Raw genomic sequence first — 20169 nt, forward strand, 5'->3', positions numbered from 1 at the left:
TAGATTATAAGTCTAAAAATATGTAACAAAAATAATGCTGGCGGTCAGAGATAACATAAAGAACTTTAAAAAAGCATTTTCCATTATCCCATTAAGGTCTATAAATTATCCCTTCTGAAATAAACATTTTTTGACAAAAACTTGCATCTTTATAAAGGAAATGAGTAAAACTTTGATTTTTTACGAATGGAATTGCCGAAAGTCAAAAAATGTTTTTTTATTCATAACTGTATTCAACGGATATAATAGAATAGGAATAAACTGCGCGCATATTCAAATTTAAAAAAAGTTTTAGGACAATCTAATGTATATATTTGGATTTTCAATAAAAATTGTTGATAAAAATGTAACGTTTTTAATTAAAATTCTAATGATTATTAATTTCATTTTTATTTAGAAAATTATTTAACATTATTTCATAAAATAGTTTTGCATTGAGTTACGATAAAGATTGTTGGAGGAAATTTTTTTTTTAATATTTTTATGTTTATGAATATCCAATGTCTATAATGGCAATAAAAGAGACATTTTCCATATAAAAATAAACATATAAAAAACACTAAAGAAATAAATAAATTAAAAAATTTAAATAAAAAATATTTGATCAAACACATTTCGCTTGTGAATTAATAACTGCATTGAAATTCTTCACTGAAGACTCTATTTAAAAAAACTCTTATACCAGTCTTTGCTCAGTTTTAAAAATATTATACAAGTTTTTTTAAAACTCAATTTCACTAGGTATTCGAATAAAAGTCAAAAACTTCTATAACTTTCATAAAAACTCCATTATTTTATTGTGAAAGGGTTTCCTTATCTACGCTTGCCGGCTTTTTTAACAGCTACAGTTGTTGCAGTTTTCTTTTTTTTCTCACCTCCACTAAACCAATTAGACATCATTTCAGATAAATCAGGTAATTTTTGGGGGTTATTCAAAACGCTCATTTGTGACTGCATCTCCTAATAACAAAGATATTAAAATATAATCTATTATAAACAAATTAAATTGCATTCGTAAAAACACTTAGCCTGGTTAAAGTTAAAGTTAACCTCAGTTAAACCTCAGTTAAAGTTAATACATGTCTATATAAAAGTCAATATAACAGGTGTTCACTTGAAATCTGGACAAAGTTTCAATCATTATATAACATATTTTATTTATTAAAATCTAATTATACCATATACTAATAAAATGCTTGAATATTTGAAAACCAAGATTGGTAACCAATTTAATTGTGAGTAAGTGAGTAAGTAATTCTTATATGTCCTTATATGGTAATCCTTTTACTAGTAATATCGCAAGGTTTACACTAGGAAGAGTGTAAATATGACATAAAAAAATTGCTTTAACTCCATAATGTCATATTTAAATGGTATTATGAAAACTTGTCAAAAACACTCAAGTTTGGACATTAAACTTAAGAAAGAAAAATAAGTATTAATGATTAAAGTAAATTTTGAATAAATTTTATTATTATAAATTATATAAATTAATAAAAAAAAGAGTTTTATTTTGAATAAATTTTATATTTTTATTTAATTTCATTTACAACAACAAAAGTTACACGGAAAAGTAAATAGACCTATCCGATTGCAATTCGCTTTTTTTATATTGGCTCTGTAAGCATTTCCTGTATAATTCTAAAAAACATTTTATGAGCCCATCATAGTTTTGTGGCATTTTTGGTTTAGATCTTAAATGTTGAACTCTGATGTTATCTAGAATTTTTGACAAATATTTTATAATAGCAATAAAAGTTATTATTTTTTTATCTTTAAACTAATTATTCTTATTACAACATGTATCTTCTACATACACAACACGTATTTCTTCTACATACGCAACACATATTTCTTGTAGGAAAAGATGAAGATATTAACTTCTATATGCTTAAAACTAATTATGATATCAGTCACATGAAGATATCTACACTAATTTTATACTAATGTATTGTAAACTAATGTAAATATAAGCCTAACCCCTTAAAGTATTTGAAAATAAATTGTCTTTTTTTTTTTAAATATACATTAGATGGCTTGTTCAACAGAATTCATCTTAAAGGGATTAAATATAAAACCTTGTACCCCAGAAGTTACTGGAAATGAAACAAGTGTTGGCGGTCTTTCTAACTGCTTTATTAAAGTCTTCCATGTTGTCTTCGAGGATGACTTTAATAAAGCGGAGCAAGCTTATGAACAAGACCAGCATGCCAAACTTTATTGCAATAGTATCGAAAACTGTAGTGATTGTCTGACAGTAAGTTATTTGACTCAAGATTAGATGTGAGAAATTTGTTGATCAAAGACTCAAAGACTTTACCAATAACATGAAGAAGACTGATTGGACAATAATTAGAGGGTTCAGAATGTTATCCAGAGTTTTTGATAGAGAGGAAGAGTTGCCAAGCTGAAGCTCATATGAGAATAGTCGAGGGATTCAAACCTAATTTCTCGGCAAATAAGTAAATTGATGCGTAAATATATGTCCAAACCAAGCATGTTGCAATTAGAGTCTTTGCGAATTAAAGGATAATACCCATCAATACTGAGATCTAAAGAAGGAACAGCCAAATTTAAATTAGTCTCATAAAGAGCAAGCAAGTCTGGTTAATTTTGCAAGAGGTAAGATTTAAATGAGCGAAGATTACTTTGCAGACCACAAGTATTTGTGAAAGATATGTTGAAACAAATAAGTGGTGAGGATGGTTTAATATTTTGTTTTACTTTAGGCATGATTTAAGTTTAAAGAAAACTTATTCTTAGACTCATTCTTAGATAGAGAAGGGACCCCAAGCAATGAGCTATGCAGATATCTCAGTCCTGTTAATTAATCCAAAGTTGTAATTTTGCACTCCTTATGTGGCCTCGACATGCAATGCACATCAAAAGCATTAACAAGGACACCAACCATGCACAACATGACACTATTTATACTCTGATATTTTTCAGCTGTTGGTGGAATCACCCTCTCTGAGAGCTACCACAGAGTTTGGGAAACCTTACTACCAGCCGACCTCAGAACCATCAAATTTTAGAGCTGTACCCACATTAACAGATTGAGTTGCATAGCGGCTATCAAGAAATCTATGGGTAGATTCAAGATGATCCAGCATTCATCATCCTTGGCAATGTAACTTGTTTACATCTATTCTAGGCTTATAGGTTAAAGCTGGTCAACAAAATTATTCTGCTTATCCCTAAAGTCTTTGATTAATACTTTCTAACTGATTAATTTAAAGGTTGTAAACTCAAATAAAAATTTTTTATGAGATATGAGCTGTTATGAGTTCTAAATGCAAGCTAATAAGTTAATATTAAATTTAGTTTGTTATTTAGTTTTGACCTGTAATTATAATTTTATTTGAAACTTTTAAAAATTATGGTTGATGTAATTGTTTTTAAAGCAAACTTTAGTATGATGAAATATTTATAATACTTATCAAAAAAATTTATTTTAAAGTTTAAATTAAAGAAAAAACTTAATTTTGTGCATCGCATAGATGACCACTGTCTTTTAGCTCTACTTTTGTCAATTAAAAAATTTATTTTTCTTTTTTGAATACTACTAATTAAGTGTTTAGTTTTTTGAAGATTGTTTCGTGCTACTACTGCTTTATGATTACTAAAGACTTAAAAAGGTCTTTTTTTCTAAAATGACTAAATTTTGTATATTATCTAAAAAGGCATTTAAGATTGTTATTTCTTTTAACGCACTGCTCACAGAATTTTAGTGCAATAGTTATGCACTATTTTTTGAATAAATTATTTAATTTTTGGGCGTTCCTTAAAATAAACATTAAAGAGATCCCAAACCTCCGAGACATGCTGACTTCATGTTAAAGAGGATGATGAAAAAAAATGTTTGGGCTAAATTTGTTTCATTAAAACAAAAAAATAAATGCATACCAAGAAAAACTAACTTCTTTATTTTAGTCGAAGCTTGCCTTCTCCGTTTTGTTGTAGGCCAAAAAGTCAGTATAATATACGAAACAATGGCATCATGTACTAAAACTTTTAGAAATAAAACACGCTTGAATAAATTATGTCTATTGATACTCTTACAATAAAGTTTGGCATGTTGGTCTTGTTTATAAGCTTGCTCCGCTTTATTAAAGTCATCCTCGAAGACAACATGGAAGACTTTAATAAAGCAGTTAGAAAGACCGCCAACACTTTTTTCATTTCCAGTAACCTTGTACCCCAACAAGGTTTTATATTTGGTCCTGCTTTGTTTCTCATCTACATTAATAATCTTCCTGACAATCTTACATCTAAAGTATTTGCTGATGACTCACTTAATACCGCTGTCTTGACAAAAGTCTTCTCACTCAGAACAGGCAGCTGATCTTGAATCTGATCTCACTTCTGTAACAGATTGGGGCTTGCAATATCTTGTGAATTTCAAGACCAACAAAACTCAGTTATTTACTGCAAACAACTATCACAATACTGTCAACATTCCTATATTAAAGAATGGCACCCCCATCACTATGTCCTCTTCTTTACATCCAGGGGCTGATCTAGGGTATATCTAGTATGTCTGCAGATGTACCCGAAAATATCAAAAATACAATTGAACTTAAAAAAAAAAATTAATTAAATATTTTTATATTGTGTATAAAAATAAGTTTTTACTTAAATGTCAAGTAAATTAGATTTAAGTTTTATTATCAGATTTAAGTTATATAAACAAAAAAATTATTGCTTCTTGTTTAGAGTGGTTTTTGAAGTTTATATAAAAATATATTTCTTAACTGGAGGTTAAAGTAATAATAAACAAATAATATAAGGGAGGTTAAAGTAATAATAAATAAATAATTAGAAGGATCAATGATCCCCAATATTATCTTATTAAACGATACAAAACGTTTTTAAATTTTTATTTGTTTTGTTAAAAAATAAAGTTATTAGTTTCTTTACTTATAACAATTTCCAATGTCCCCAAAGTAGTACACCCTAAGTAAAATCTTATTCAAAATCGTTTGTTTTGCAATAATCAAGAGGTGAAATAAGTTTTAATAATTAATACATGACAAAATACACCAATGGACATCCACAAAATTGTTTATTTCTATGATTTATCTTTATATTTAGTTTGGTTTTCACTATTTAATTTTTAAGTATTTGATTTGATTTATAAAAAACACTGTTGGATGTCCCATAAACCATACACCCTGAAATATATAAGGTTTATCGATGATATTTGAAATGTCGCTTAATGTTAGATGTTAAAAGTGTTAGTCTAAATTGTCATTTAATCATAAAGTTAAAAACATGCTACAAAATGATGAAACAATCCCTTTGAAAAGTATATTATAGATAAAGATAATTTCTTGTAAAGATAAGATCCTTGTTGACCATCTTGTTGACTCTTGTAAAGTATTTAGTTTTCTTAAAAAAAAAAAAAATGTTAGCAACATTTCTGTTTTAAATCTGGTGTTAGAATTCTTCAAGACTATATGGTTTGTTGATTTAAAGTTTAATAAGAGAATTAATCAGTTTTTTAGATTACACAAATAAAGTTACTAGTTAAGGATCATTTTATGTTTTGTTAAAAAATATCTCAGATTTTTCTTTAGATATTATAAATTGCAGAGGGCATTAATATGATGGTGCTGGAGCAGTCGATGGTCACACTAAAAGTTAGTCCTCTTGTATTTTAAATCTGAATGAAAAATATGTATGCTCATTGTTACAGTCATAAATTTGTGACTCGTACAAAGTGCTATATGTTAAATATGTTTTGGCACACATTAATGAGCTATCATACTTTCTAAACTTTTAGCTACCAGGCAACAAAAGTTAGAGGAGCATTTTAAAAGTACTGTTCCGTTGGCTATGAAAAAAATAATTAAAATGTTTTGGCAGTACACGTTGGGTGGAAAAAGTTTACTTTTGTTTTACTTTTAAAGAACTTTGTGCTAGTTCCTCCAAAAATGATTTTAGAAGTTCTATTTACTTGCAACCTTTCCATTAACTGTGAAAGTGAGTACACATTTTATTCACTTTGGCACCTGAAAAATTATACATGAAGCACCATAGTAAAGGATCACCACCCAAGTGGTTTATCTTTGATGAATATTTGTACAGAGATGGTAATAGATAAAAAGAAAATATTGATAAGCTTGCTACTAGTAATCGTAATTAAACTATCGTAATCGTAAAAAACCTGCTATTTTTGTTGCCATGTATCCTTATAAAACATCATTTGGCATAAGGCAAGTATTGGAATTTATTGTATTTTTAAGTTGGGTTCAGATATATCACTGTTTGTGACACCAACCAAACCAATTTAATGTTATCATTCTTGATATTAAAATGCTATATTGTAATTAATATATTAGCAATATTATTGATTTACTCTTTTTTTAACAAAATTGGTATTAAGATTGAGTCTCTGAGTATCTCTTTATATAATCTAAAATTGCTTATTATAATATAAAAATATTATATTATAATTTGTGTTACTTTATAATATATTTTTTAAAATATAAATATATAATTTTGCAATGTGTAATGTATTTTAATAATGGTAATGTGTAGATATAATTTTTAATAATAAATTTGTAAATAATGAGTAAATACATAATTTTACAATCATAAAGTATCCCTTGCATATTTTTAAATGAAGAAAGGCTTTTAATAGATCAATATATATATATATATATATATATATATATATATATATATATATATATATATATATATATATATATATATATATATATATATATATATATATATATATATATATATATATATATATCTATATATATATATATATATATATCTATATATATATATATATACATATATATATATATATATATATATATATAATGCAATATGGGCTAATAGGTTAATTTTTGCAATCCCTCCCCATCCACTCCTATAGTGGGGAAAAGGAGGGGGGATAGGAGGGTTAGGGGCTGTTTGAAAAAATCAGATGATCACAAATAATTTCTTGGATCCACCCCTGACGCCTTCTTAGATATTGTCCATTACTGACCTCTCATGGAAACCATATATACAACAGATTGCTGAATTAACATCTGCTAAGGTTGCTTCTCTTAAACATGCTTGTCATTTTCTTACTCTTGATTATATTCTCTACCTCTACAAATCTCTTATTTTTCCCTGTATGGAATAATTTTTTCACTTTTGAGCTGTTTCTTATAATGATGCTCTTTCTCTTATAGAAAAGCTCCAAAAAGGCATTGTAAACGTAGATCGACTCGTTCTATCTGCCAAAGTTGAGCCTTTCTCCCATGTTCATAAGATTGCATCTCTTTCTCCTTTCTACAAATACTATTATGGTCTCTGCTCAAAGGAGCTATCATCTCTAGTTCCATCAACTAAAACTCATTCTCGCTTATATTGTCATTCAGCAAAGGCTCATTCTTTTACTGTATCTGTTCTTGCATGCTCTAAAAACTTTTATTTGTCTAGTTTTTTTCCCCCCACATCAACCTTTTGGAACTCTCTCCCATCTTCATATTTCCTGACTTCAGTTTTCTGTCAACCATTTCTTTGATCTTTAGCTCTATTCTTTTTTTTTTCTTATAATAACTCCCAACTTAATAGTGGTTGCTTGAAGCCTTGTTGGGAGTGAAATGAACAAAATTTAAAAACATTTAAATACTCATAATAAAATGGTTAGCAAAACTGAAGTGAAATTAGGAGAATCTAGGCAAACTTTTGGAGTCAGCAAATACAATTTAATTATAGTCATATTATCTCTTAATTTTAAAAATTACAAATTTTTAGAAAAAAAAGTCTAGCAATTAATACTGGGTTGCCAAAAAGATAGTTTTTCTAAAATATCTAGAGAATCTTTGATAGTATCAATAATAAGGGCAAATTTGAATTAAAAAAACAAAGCTGAATTGTTTGCTAAGAACTTTTCATCAATATCATCTCTAGATTCCACTACTTGCGTTCTACTTGATATAGTCAACAAACAGTTTGATCCATTGCTTGACATTCGTATCACTCCAGCTTCTGTATCTAAAGTGATTTCCTGCTTAGACTCTTCTACAGCTTGTGGCCCAGACAAAATACCTGTTATAGTCTTGCAGAAGTGTTCTCCGGAGCTATCGGAGAACACTTATGCAAGACTATAACAATATACTTTCAAAACTATTCAACAAGTGCTTATCAGAGTCTTGTTTTCCAGCCTGCTGGAAAGCAGCAATGATCATCAATATGGATTTCGATCTTCTCGTTCTACAGCTGATTTTCTAACAGCAATAACCAATAGGTTTTATCATGCATTAGATAAAGGTGGAGAGGTTAAGGCCATCGCTCTTGACATTTCTAAAGCTTTTGATAAAGTTTGGGATGCTGGTCTTCTTCATAAACTTTCGTCTTACGGTGTATCTGGTAACATCCTTAAGATTATTGAATCCTTCCTTTCCAATCGTAATATAAAAGTTGTCCTCGATGGACAGCACTCTTCTTCATATTCTGTAAGTTCAGGGGTTCCTCAAGGTTCAATTCCTGGCCCTATACTCTTTTTAATTTACATTAACAATCTTCCAAATATTTTCACATCTAAAGTGGCATTGTTCACTGATAGTACTACCATTTATTCTTGTCGAGATAAGAAGCCGACACTCACTGATTGCTTGGAGGGGGCATTTGAGCTTGAAAAGGATTTCACTTCTGCGACAGCATGGGGCTCACAGTGGCTGTTGAACTTCAACTCAGAAAAAACTCAATTTTTTTCAGCCAATCGTTATTGCAATAATTTAGATCTTCCTATATTTATGAACAGTAATGTACTCGATGAGTCATCCACTCTTCATCTTCTAGGATTAACTCTTACTTCTGATCTTTCTTGGAAACTACATTTCAAATCTGTTACAAAATTAGCTTCTGCTAAGGTTGCATCTCTTAATCAAGCTCAACACTTTCTTACTCCGGATTCTATTCTCTATCTCTATAAATCTCAAATCTGGCCTTGCATGGGATATTGTTGCCACATCTGGGGATCTTCTAACAATGCCCTTTCTCTTTTAGACAAGGTGCAAAAATACATTGTAAACATAGTTGGACCTGTTCTTGCAGTTAACCTCCAACCATTATCACATCGTCGCAATGTTGCTTCTCTTTCTCTTATCTATTATAACGGGCACTCCTCTAATGAGCTTGTGTCTCTTGTGCCGTCTACTAAAATTTATTCTCATGTTACTCGTCATTCAATAAAGTCTTATCTTTTTGCTATGACTGTTCCTAAGTGCTCTAAAAACTCCCATTTGTCTAGTTTTTTTCTCGAACATCAGTTCTTTGGAATTCGCTTCCTTCATCTTGCTTTCCTGATTCATATAATTTGCAATCCTTTAAGTCGTGTATCAATCATCTTCATCTTTTCTCTTCCAGTAACTTCCAACTCTAATTAGTGGTTGCTTGCAGCCTTGTTGGAAGCGAAGATGTTAAAAAAAAAAAAGTTCTGGAAGCTTCAAAATTTTTTCGTGATCTGAGTATATATAAGATATGAAATAATCACACCAAGAGTACCTCAATCATTTCTTTGATTTAAACATTAAGAGAACTTTTAAAGAGGCTCACTTTAGACAAAGTCCAAAATGACAGTTCAAATGTTTGTTAAACCTGTTATATCTGCCAAGCTGAAGTCTCTGTACTAATGTCATAAAGTTGTACCTCTTTCTCTTCGCTACAAATACTACCATGTTCACCTCTAAAACAAGAGAGGTGAACATGGTAGAAACATGTTTGTTTTTTTTATATCATACAATGGTAAAAATTGTTTGCACATAGTGTTTTCACGTTTAGAGATTAAAATAATAGCTTTTAGACGAGCCTTTGATCTCTTTGTTTTTTCAAAAAAATTTTATATGCCATGAGAGTTTATTTCATTATTGTTATATTCCATCAGCAATAAAATAGTATTTTTTACATTATTTGTAGCTGTTGCCTAAATTTGCCTTCAAGGTTATACTTATCCAAAAGCATCATTTTTTTGGCAAGACTTGTACTTTTAGTAATAATCAAGTTTTTTATCATTATAGTGTCATTAGTTATAATAAAGCCTTTTTCCTTTATGGTGCCAGTTGTAATTTTTTTTTCATAATCATAAAGAAAAAAGACTTGATTATAACTACTGACAACATACAGGAAAAAATATTGAAAAAAAGTTGAGTATAGCTACTCACTCAATAGTTTATGGTGTACGTATTGATTATATTATTTGTACATATTGATTTTATTATTTAGAAAATTTAACATAATTCCAAATGATTCAATTATTAAAATAAAAAAATACCTTTTGAGCTTCAGGATCAGCCATTGCAACTAGTTTTGGCATTGCAAAAATAAAGAGGAATGGTAATACCATCATTAGTACCTATTTTGAAAAGCGAAAACTTGTTGAAAAATAACAATAACAATTAAGTAAAAAATAAAATAATAAAATAACAAAATTACCATTGGGTTAAAAAGAAAATCTTTAACTTTCCATTCTTCACGCAGTTCAAAAAAAGCTGCACGTTCTGTTGCAAAAAAATTCAGCGGATAAGGAGCTGTTTGAACTGAGTTGATTGATAAAAAATTTACTTTTCGGACGCGTATCTTTCCACCTTTAGTTATATCAACACGCATAAGTTCAAACTGATAGTTCGGAGATGCAACTTCAACTATATAGGTTCCAGAAGGTATAGAACTAATAACAAAAGTACCATCTTCTTTAAGAAATCCTCTATAGTTACCTCCATCCACAATAACAACAGTATCTTGCATCCATTCTAATTTTAAAACAATAGTTTTCAAAATAAAATAATTGACACGATAAAAATCTTTTCCAAACTAAAGCAAACTAAGTTTTTTTTAAACTAAATTAAGAAAAAAAAAAGCTGTTTTACAATAAATCTTTTTTTTTTAATTAAATATAGTTATTTATTCTGTTTATATTGACATCAAACCTAATGTTGTTGATAGTTGCATATGCTATAATTGAGTTGATGTTGTTCAGTAAATATAGATCACTAAATTCTTTTGTTGCTAATTTGATATTGTCATTGCAATGCTTATTAATTATATTGCTGAAAAAAACTTAAATAATTGTTCATCGTGTTTGTTAGACACTTTGATGTTATCAAGGTTAATAAAATCAAATTGTTTGAATAAGTTCATTGGTTTCTTGTAATAAATTATTTTATTGCATAGTTTTAGTGCTCAGCATAAAAATCAATGATGAAAACTTTGTTGGCTGTATGTTTTAAGTTGTTGATTGATTTGAAATATATCTGTGTTTTGAATATTAATTTTGAGTAGTAAAAATAAAATCATATAGCATGCATTGCTAAGGTTTTGTATTTCTTTTTTCGTGTAATAAATTATAAGACTTGAGCAGTAATCAAAGTTAGGTAGAATGAATGTTTTAAATAAATGAACTTTGAAAGGCTAGATTAAATATATTAGTTATTGAGAATAATTTTTTGTATGCTTTTGCTTTTATCTCTTTTATGTGTTCAGTAAAATGTAATTTACTGTTTATAATGACACCAAGCAAAGAAAGTTTATTAACTATTTCAATATTGAACTTACCACTTAATATGTTTGATGTTAGCAATCTTATTTTAGATGTATGCTTAATTTGTTAAAATCATTGCTTTAGTTTTATCCCAATTGATGTCGAGTTTATTAGCATAGCACCACTCAATAAAATTATTAAATGCTAACTGAGATTTTGTTATTAGATGGTTTATATTGGTATCACTTGTCCTAAGTATTGCGCCATCTGCAAATAATGTTGATTCAAATGTCAAATATTCAGGTAGATTATTGGTGAAAATCAAAAAAAAAAAGGAGGTCCTAAAATGGAACCCTGTGGTATACTGATATTAACTTGTTCTTCTTATGCATTAATTCTTGATATGCATCTTTAACTTTTGTAAAAATTTTTCTATTATGAAAATAGTTGCTTGTTAAGCTCAAAGCATCAGAAAAACCATATTTTAGCTTCAAAATCAGTAATTTGGAATCTACCAAGTCAAAAACTTTTGTGAAACCGATAAATATTATTAATGTAAAGAGTTTTTTAGAGTTTCTTAGCTTTACCTTAGAGATAAGAACATGTAACGCAGTTTCACATGAATGATTGCATTTAAAACCGTGCTGGTCATCATTGAATAAATCATTTTGTTCAAAGTATGCAGTTACCCTTTTAGCAGTTATTCGTTCAAACACTTTTGTTAGTAGAGATACTATAGTAATACTTCGATAACTATTGATATCATGAATTTCACCTTTTTGTTTATAAAGTGGCCTAATACTACCATTTTTAAATTCATTTGGAATACTGCTTGTTTCTTGATATTTGTTGAATATAGCTATCAATGGATCGGTGATTGAATCATTTTTTAATAATTTTCATTGGAATATCTGAATAACCACAGTTGTTTTTTTCTTTTATGTTTTTGATTGCATCAACAATTTCATATTTATTAATAGGAAGAAATGAGAAAATCAATTTTTTTTAATCTTATTAGCTATTTTATGATTATTGAAAAGATTTTTAACAAAAGATTGTTAATACAGTTATAAGAATCATTAAGTACGCAATCGGAATTAGATTTGAATGTACTAAAGAATTTGTTGAAATATAACAACTTTTTAACATTTGAGTAGGCCTTCTTGTTGTTGTAAAGTATATAATCAGGAAAGGGAGTATCTTCACAGCTTGATTTAATTTTGATGAACTTTGAGTAGAAACCATAAAAATCTTTTGAGTTATTAAAATTTTTCGGTTCTTTTTTTTCAAATAACTTTTCGTTTCTTAATTTAATAAATTCTCTTCTCGTTTTTTTAAACATTTGAAAAATTGACAAATCATTTGTTTTTACGTAATCAAAATAATAAAATTGCACAATTTTTTCTGACTTTTAACTCTTGATCGAACCATTTATTCCTGTCTTTATTCTTGACATGAATTCTTATCATCTTTCTTGGGGAAATAGCATTTAAGATATTAATATACAAGATATTATAGATGTTTTTATTTATTGTCTTTTTTATTATATTTAGTTGTAACTCTAGTTGGTTTATAGACATTATTTTTTAACTTTTTAACTCAGTTGCATTCCATATTGGGAGCTGAGATCTCGATTATAAATACTGGTTCATTTTGGTTAAGATTTAATAATAAGCTTTCTACATAGTTGTTAAAGCATTAAAAATTAATTATATATATATAAATATATATATATATATATATATATATATATATATATATATATATATATATATATATATATATATATATATATATATAAATATATATATATATATATATATATATATCCCTTCTTCCCCATTCAGTTCCACCACCGCCTTGTATTAAGCACCCAAGATAAGTTATTAGAATCAGGATGGGATGTTAGAAATTTGTTGATCAAGACTCAAAGACCTTGCTAATAATTGAGAGAAAACTAATTGGATAATAGTTGGAGGGATCAGAATGTTCCCCAGAGTTTTAAAAAATTGGAACCACAGTTACCATTTTCCAGCAGGCAGGAAAACAAAATTCAGATGAGCACCTATTAAACAGTTTATAGAGAATCAAAGAGAGTTCTAAAAAACACTTTTGCAATACTATGATAGGAATATTGTCTGAACCACTAGCCAGAGAAGACTTTAATTGTAAAATGACTTGAGCAACAGAAGCCAAAGTGAAGTGGATGTTTAACAATAGGCTAACCAGTTTAACTGGAATGGCAGGAAGATGATGACCAATAGATTTGAGAGTTGATTTAGAAAAAAAAGTTCTTTGCAAATAGTGCAGCATTATCCTTGGGAGAAGTAATAAGATCAGACCCATGAATTAGAGATGGAATGTTCAACTAACCTTTTTTGATGAAACGATTGAAGACCTTAATCTTTCAGTTGATGTATGTAGTAATACCCTTGACCATCCTCATATTAGTATCATGTTATGAGCAAACTTTAAGTATCATGTTATGAAATGTTGATGACAACTGATTTATTTTGCAAATAAAAAAAAAAGAAATTATTAAAAAAAATTTTAATTATTTTAAAACTTGAAATGGTAAAAAATATCATTATGGCTATTTTTGTTTTAATAAAACAATTTACTAAAAGTTTATCAAAAAATAAAATAGTTTTCTCAAATCTGATTACAAATTATGTAACTTTCTTTATAAAAGTGTTTTACTCTTAATGTAATATAACTCTACAATTTTATGATAAAATAACTTTTTATTTTGTATTTTTAAATTTAAGAATCTTGGTGGTACCACAAAATAGCTAAATATTTAGAAAAAATTTTTTATTAAAGATTAAACCTCATATTGTATTCTAAAAGACTATATGAAAAAACATAGAGAAAAAAAAACATATTCACAAAATTTGTTTAGAATAGTAAAGAAATGGATGAGGCCTTTTAAAAACAAATTTCGATAACAAGATTTATTTATGAATATAATTTATGAATATAAATTTGTTAACCAAATTAGGCTGGCATTGAAGTGATTTGTACGAGTTCTAAAATAAATCAGTCAGCATTGAAAAAATATTTGTTTAATTTAAGAAGTAAACTTTTTAAACTTTATTAAAAATTTCAGCATTATATTTATTCAACCACGAATATCATCTTGCATTGTTTAACAAAAAAACCAATGTTAACTGTATTTTAAAGATAGAATGATAAGAATTTGGTGTCACATATATTCCACGCCAGATTTTTTTGTCAACTATATATATATACATATATATATATATATATATATATATATATATATATATATATATATATATATATATATATATATATATATATATATATATATATATATATATATATATATACATATATATATATATATATATATATATATATATATATATATATATATATATATATATATATATATACATATATGTATATATATATATATATATATATATATATATATATATATATATATATATATATATATATATATATATATATATATATCACAAGTATAATGAACGCATGCATATTTATGTAAATAAGATAAAAATAATTAATTCTCGAAATAATTGTTAGATAATAGATTCAAAAAAATATTTTAAATTATAATAGTTTTGTAACACCTGTATTTTTACTTTCCCCACTAGATTGAAGTACAGAAACTTTCCCTTCAATTTTGTAAGTTTGTATTAGAATATCCTCTTCAGAAACGACATAGGTTAAAATTAAGTTTAAAACCATTAACTTAAAACTAATTATTAAAACTTTATTCATGATGATAATAGCGTCTAGTATATAAATTCCAAATGTTAACAATTAATATTTACATATAAGGGGCTGAATTAACAAGGAAGTTCGTCCCGGTTGAAATTGAAAATTCGTCGTAATAGAAAATTGCGAAAATAATCTCTCGGTAATTCCGGAATTACGGAATAGACTCGAAAGCATTCATTTAACTGGTATACAAAAAAGTGTTATTACATATTATTTAAATAAAATAATGTTGTTAAATAATTCTTCAATAGTTTATACATATATATATATATATATATATATATATATATATATATATATATATATATATATATATATATTTATATAAATATATATATTATATATTTATGTATATCAGATATAAATATATATACATATACATACATATATATATATATGTATATATACATATATGTATATATATATATATATATATATATATACATATATGTATATATACATATATATATATATATATATATATGTATGTATATGTATATATATTTATATCTGATATACATAAATATATAATATATATATATATATATATATATATATATATATATATATATATATATATATATATATATATATATATATATATATATATATATATATAGATATATATATATATATATTTATATATATATATATATATATATATATTTATATATATATATATATTTATATATATATATATATATATATATACATATATATATATATATATATATATATAATATATATATATATATATATATATATATATATATATATATATATATATATATATATATATATATACATATATATATATATACAGTGATTCGTATTGTTTTGCTACAAAATCTCGCAACTAATTTTTACTTCTCTCCGAAACAGCTAAAGCTTTAAAACTTTCAGCAGTTGTATAGTCCCAATAACGTTAGGATGTTGAAAATCAAAGCATTTTCTAGGACCAATGGTACAAAGGACAACAAATGCCCTTACCACCCTCCCACCCTTACTTATTTTATTTGTTAAGGAAAACATTTTAGAAAAAATCATTAAAAGCATGTGTTTCAATTTTTTTTTAATTTACTTGTTGCTATAGAGGTAATAAAAGCAAAAGAGCATATAACAGAGCACCTCAAAAATAAAAAAATTGAAACTGACTAAACATAAAATTATACTATTTGAAAACAAGTAAGAGCTATTTTTAGGCATTTTATTACATAATTAAGTTTTAGCATTCATCACTTAAATTAGGTGTTTTTTCGAATTCAACAAAAGAATTGTTTACCAATTTTGCAATAGCATTCATACGTTAACGTTGTTCAAGTTATCTTCATTATTACTTCTTATTCATTAAATGACATTCTAAAAAGGATATTTTATGAAAGTCTTGATTCCTTTATAGAAGTTTTAAACTGAAACTTATCAATAACATATAAAAAAATTAGTATTTTAACTACTTAGTTAATTATATGTATTTGATTCATAAAACGTAATTAAATATATTTATTATGCCGCGTTTCGTAAGTTTTTTTCCGATAAGAACTGTTTCACAAGATGCGGTGCGAAAGAGTTTCGTTTCGAAAAAAATTTGGTTTTTTATCATTATTTTAAAAAATAAAACCTTAAAATGTTCATATGCTGCAAAACTGGAAATAAAATTTTATTATAAACATTCTGGTATATAAAAATTTTATTTTTCACAATTATATCCGTTTGACCAACAAAATTTTTTCATAGACTTCGAAACGTCGTTTAGCGAAAGAGCTCGTTTCGCAAGTGCGACTTCCGTAACCACTACTTTCGTATGTAGGAAAATAGTTTTATTTCGTAATTCAACGTAAATCAACAAGTTTCTTTTCGTAAATAATTTTTACGGAATTATTATTATTTATCTTTTTCGTATAATGCATTACGGAAGGTGAATTTGCGCAAGTACAACTTCTGCAATAGCAACTTGAAATACGGAAAATGCAAAATTTTCGTAAGTTTTTGTTTACGGCGAACAAACCCTAGTTTAATTGAAAAAAATGGCGGAAGTATCGTTCAAGATCTGAATAACAGTGTTGCGCGCACGCGCGTCCTGACACCCTTCTTAGTTCTTTTTCGTCATTTTTTTTTATTTATGAAGGGTACTGAAAGATTATAGTAGAGAAAAATGCTAAAAAATTTTTCTTTTACTGAATTTGCATCATCAAAACATTTATATTAAGGTCCATTCACTCAAATTACGTCATCAGTTTGTGTCCGTTTGTCTTCAGTGTTGCTCGTGTTACCAAAAATCTGAACGAAGATTAGTGTTGTTAATCTTCGTTCAGAAATTCCAGTTTCCAAAAATTCAATATTCATCAAACTTTTTTTTTATGCAACGGCTTATAAATAACCAACGATACATAGAATTAGGGTTGCCAGATGTCCGGATTTTACTTTGAAGAAAACAATGCTGAAACTATAAAAATAAAGATTTTTACTGTGTTCTCCTTCATAAAAGCCGGACGTCTGGCGACGCTAGATAGAATCATAATAATTCTTTAGGCTTCTATTACTAAAATAATACCTTTGATCTTTATCACTAAAATAATACCTTTGAGTTGTGTTGCCAGTTGTCTGGCTTTTACAAAGGAGAACACAATAAAAATCTTTATTTTTATAGCTTCGGCATTCTATTCTCAAACGTAAAAGCCGATCTAGCAACCCATTAATCAATTGAATACTGCAAGAGAAGTTCTGATATGATAAAAATGGAGAAAACTCTGTAGAATCCAACTATACGTCTTTATCCATACTATGCTTATTAATGCAAGTATAATACAATATATAGTTTATAATGAATAATACTCTATATAAAAATGGTTTAGGTTTTGCAAGAGCCACTCGACATATCATGCAATAATTTATTTAGTCAATAAAATTTTAAATGGTTTTTAAACCATTTGGTAAAACACTTTGGTAGCCGTTGCGCGAATCGCTATCTATCAGCGGTTCGGATATTAGTGCCCAAAGCGGGTTTTCGATATGATATTAAGAACACCCTGTTGATATGTGTTGATTAATTACAACTGGTAATAACCATAACCATAACCATAGTTAATAAAAACATTTGGAATTAGACTTCAAAATATGTGGAATAATGAACTTACCTTGACCAGTATAATATGGGTCATGGTAAGTCATCATATCAAGACCCGCATAACATGGGTCGTGGTAAGTCTCTTCCACACCGACCGTTTCTATACTTATTCTTTAAATAGTTTTATTTCAATAATTTTTTGTAAATTGTATAAAAGAAGTTTTAGTAAATTTTACAATAACAATTTATAAAGTATTAAACATAAGTGTTTAATTCTTTATAACTTCTTATTGTAAAATTGTAAACTTCTGTTTAAAAAACTTGAGGAAACTAAATACTTTTTTAATATTATTTGCTCAACTGAAACTTGGGCTCAAACGACACTAATAAAAATTCTAATTTTTATCTTTCTCATTTTGAAATGATTTCTCTTAAAAGGCAAATAAATAAGCGTGGTGGTGGAGTTCTAATTTACGTTCATGAAAATATTAGGCATTGCTGTAGAAATGATCTTTGCGTTTCTGACGGCGATGGAGAAATATTAACAATTGAGATTATTAATGAACGAACAAAAAACATTTTAATTAGTTGTTGTTATCGACCGAATCGTCTGAATGAATAAATCGTCCAACTAGAGTAACAAAAAATTCAGCAACCTTGCTGGATAATACTATTTCCACAGACTTGTTCAACAGTGATATAAAATTGGGCATCTTAAAAACAGATATTTCAGACCACTTTCCTATTTTTCTAGCCATAAGCACTGACCTACCACAACAAAAATTAAATAAAGTTATAAAAAAACGTTTTTTTAAACCATCAAATATTGAGTCTTTTAAAAATCAGCTCTCATTATTACATTGGAAACACTTAAATTCTAATGAAAACGCAAACAACCTTTATGAAAATTTCTTTGAAACATTCACCTCTATTTACGAATCTAATTTCCCAATTGTTACAGTTACATTAAAAACAAAACACTTTAATAATCCCTGGATTACCAAAGGATTCAAAAAATCATCCAAAACAAAACAAAAGCTATACATTAAATATCTGAAAACAAAAACACCAGCTAGTGAAAAAATTTACAAAGATTACAAAAATCTTTTCGAAAAAATTCGAAAAAATTTAAAAAAAACTTACTATTCAAAATTAATTAATAAAGTTAAAAATGACTCAAAAAGCACTTGGAAAGAATTAAAAGAAATTACTGGAAAACAAAAAACATGCTCAAGCTTTTTGCCACAAATGCTGAAAGTCGATAACAATAGCTCGTATGAACCACAAATAATAGCTCATGAATTCAATAAATATTTCACTGAAATTGGATCAACTCTGTCAAGAAAAATACCAAATACCCAAACCTCATTTTATGATTTTTTGGTACCTATTGATAAAGATATTTGCTCTGAAGAATTATCTGCCGAACTATCATTTGATGAGTTTGAAAAAGCTTTCAAATCCTTAAAAAAAATAAAGCACCTGGTGCAGATGATATAAACGGGAATATTGTTATAGACTGCTACGAACAATTAAAAAATGTTCTTTTTAAAATTTTCAGAGCATCAATTCATCAAGATATTTTTCCTGAACGTTTAAAACTTGCTAGGGTTACCCCTATCCATAAAAAAGGCGACAGATCCAATATCAGTAACTACCGTCCTATCTCTGTTCTTTCTATATTTTCTAAAATTTTAGAAAGAATTATCTTCAACAGAGTATACAATTATTTTAATTACAACAACTTATTTCATGACAATCAGTATGGTTTCAGAAAAGGAAGTTCAACAGAACATGCCATTATTCAATTTACACATAACATCTCTGAATCTTTTGAAAA

At 27.1% G+C, this 20169-nt stretch overlaps 1 protein-coding gene across 1 annotated transcript; it reads right to left on the bottom strand.

The window, feature by feature from the left end:
• Positions 1–527: 527 nt before the first annotated feature.
• Positions 528–15379, bottom strand: LOC100208617 (endoplasmic reticulum membrane protein complex subunit 7). Its single transcript, XM_065814604.1, has 4 exons — positions 15115–15379; positions 10447–10763; positions 10286–10366; positions 528–960 (listed from the first exon to the last, which is right to left on the bottom strand). Exons 1-4 carry the CDS (start codon positions 15263–15265, stop codon positions 814–816), a joined length of 696 nt encoding a protein of 231 aa, XP_065670676.1. The 5' UTR covers positions 15266–15379; the 3' UTR covers positions 528–813.
• Positions 15380–20169: the final 4790 nt, after the last annotated feature.

Source organism: Hydra vulgaris, chromosome 12 (assembly GCF_038396675.1).
Source record: "Hydra vulgaris chromosome 12, alternate assembly HydraT2T_AEP".
Taxonomy (NCBI): domain Eukaryota; kingdom Metazoa; phylum Cnidaria; class Hydrozoa; order Anthoathecata; family Hydridae; genus Hydra; species Hydra vulgaris.

Bases quoted from the DNA above. Each gene is read 5' to 3' on its own strand.
- LOC100208617 (XM_065814604.1), bottom strand. From the start codon at position 15,265: ATGAATAAAGTTTTAATAATTAGTTTTAAGTTAATGGTTTTAAACTTA. The intron at 10,764-15,114 runs GTGTTACAAAAC...TTTTAAAATTAG, and splicing joins TGGGGAAAGTAAAAATACAG to AATGGATGCAAGATACTGTT. The intron at 961-10,285 runs GTATTTTTTTAT...CTTTGTTATTAG, and splicing joins CTGATCCTGAAGCTCAAAAG to GAGATGCAGTCACAAATGAG.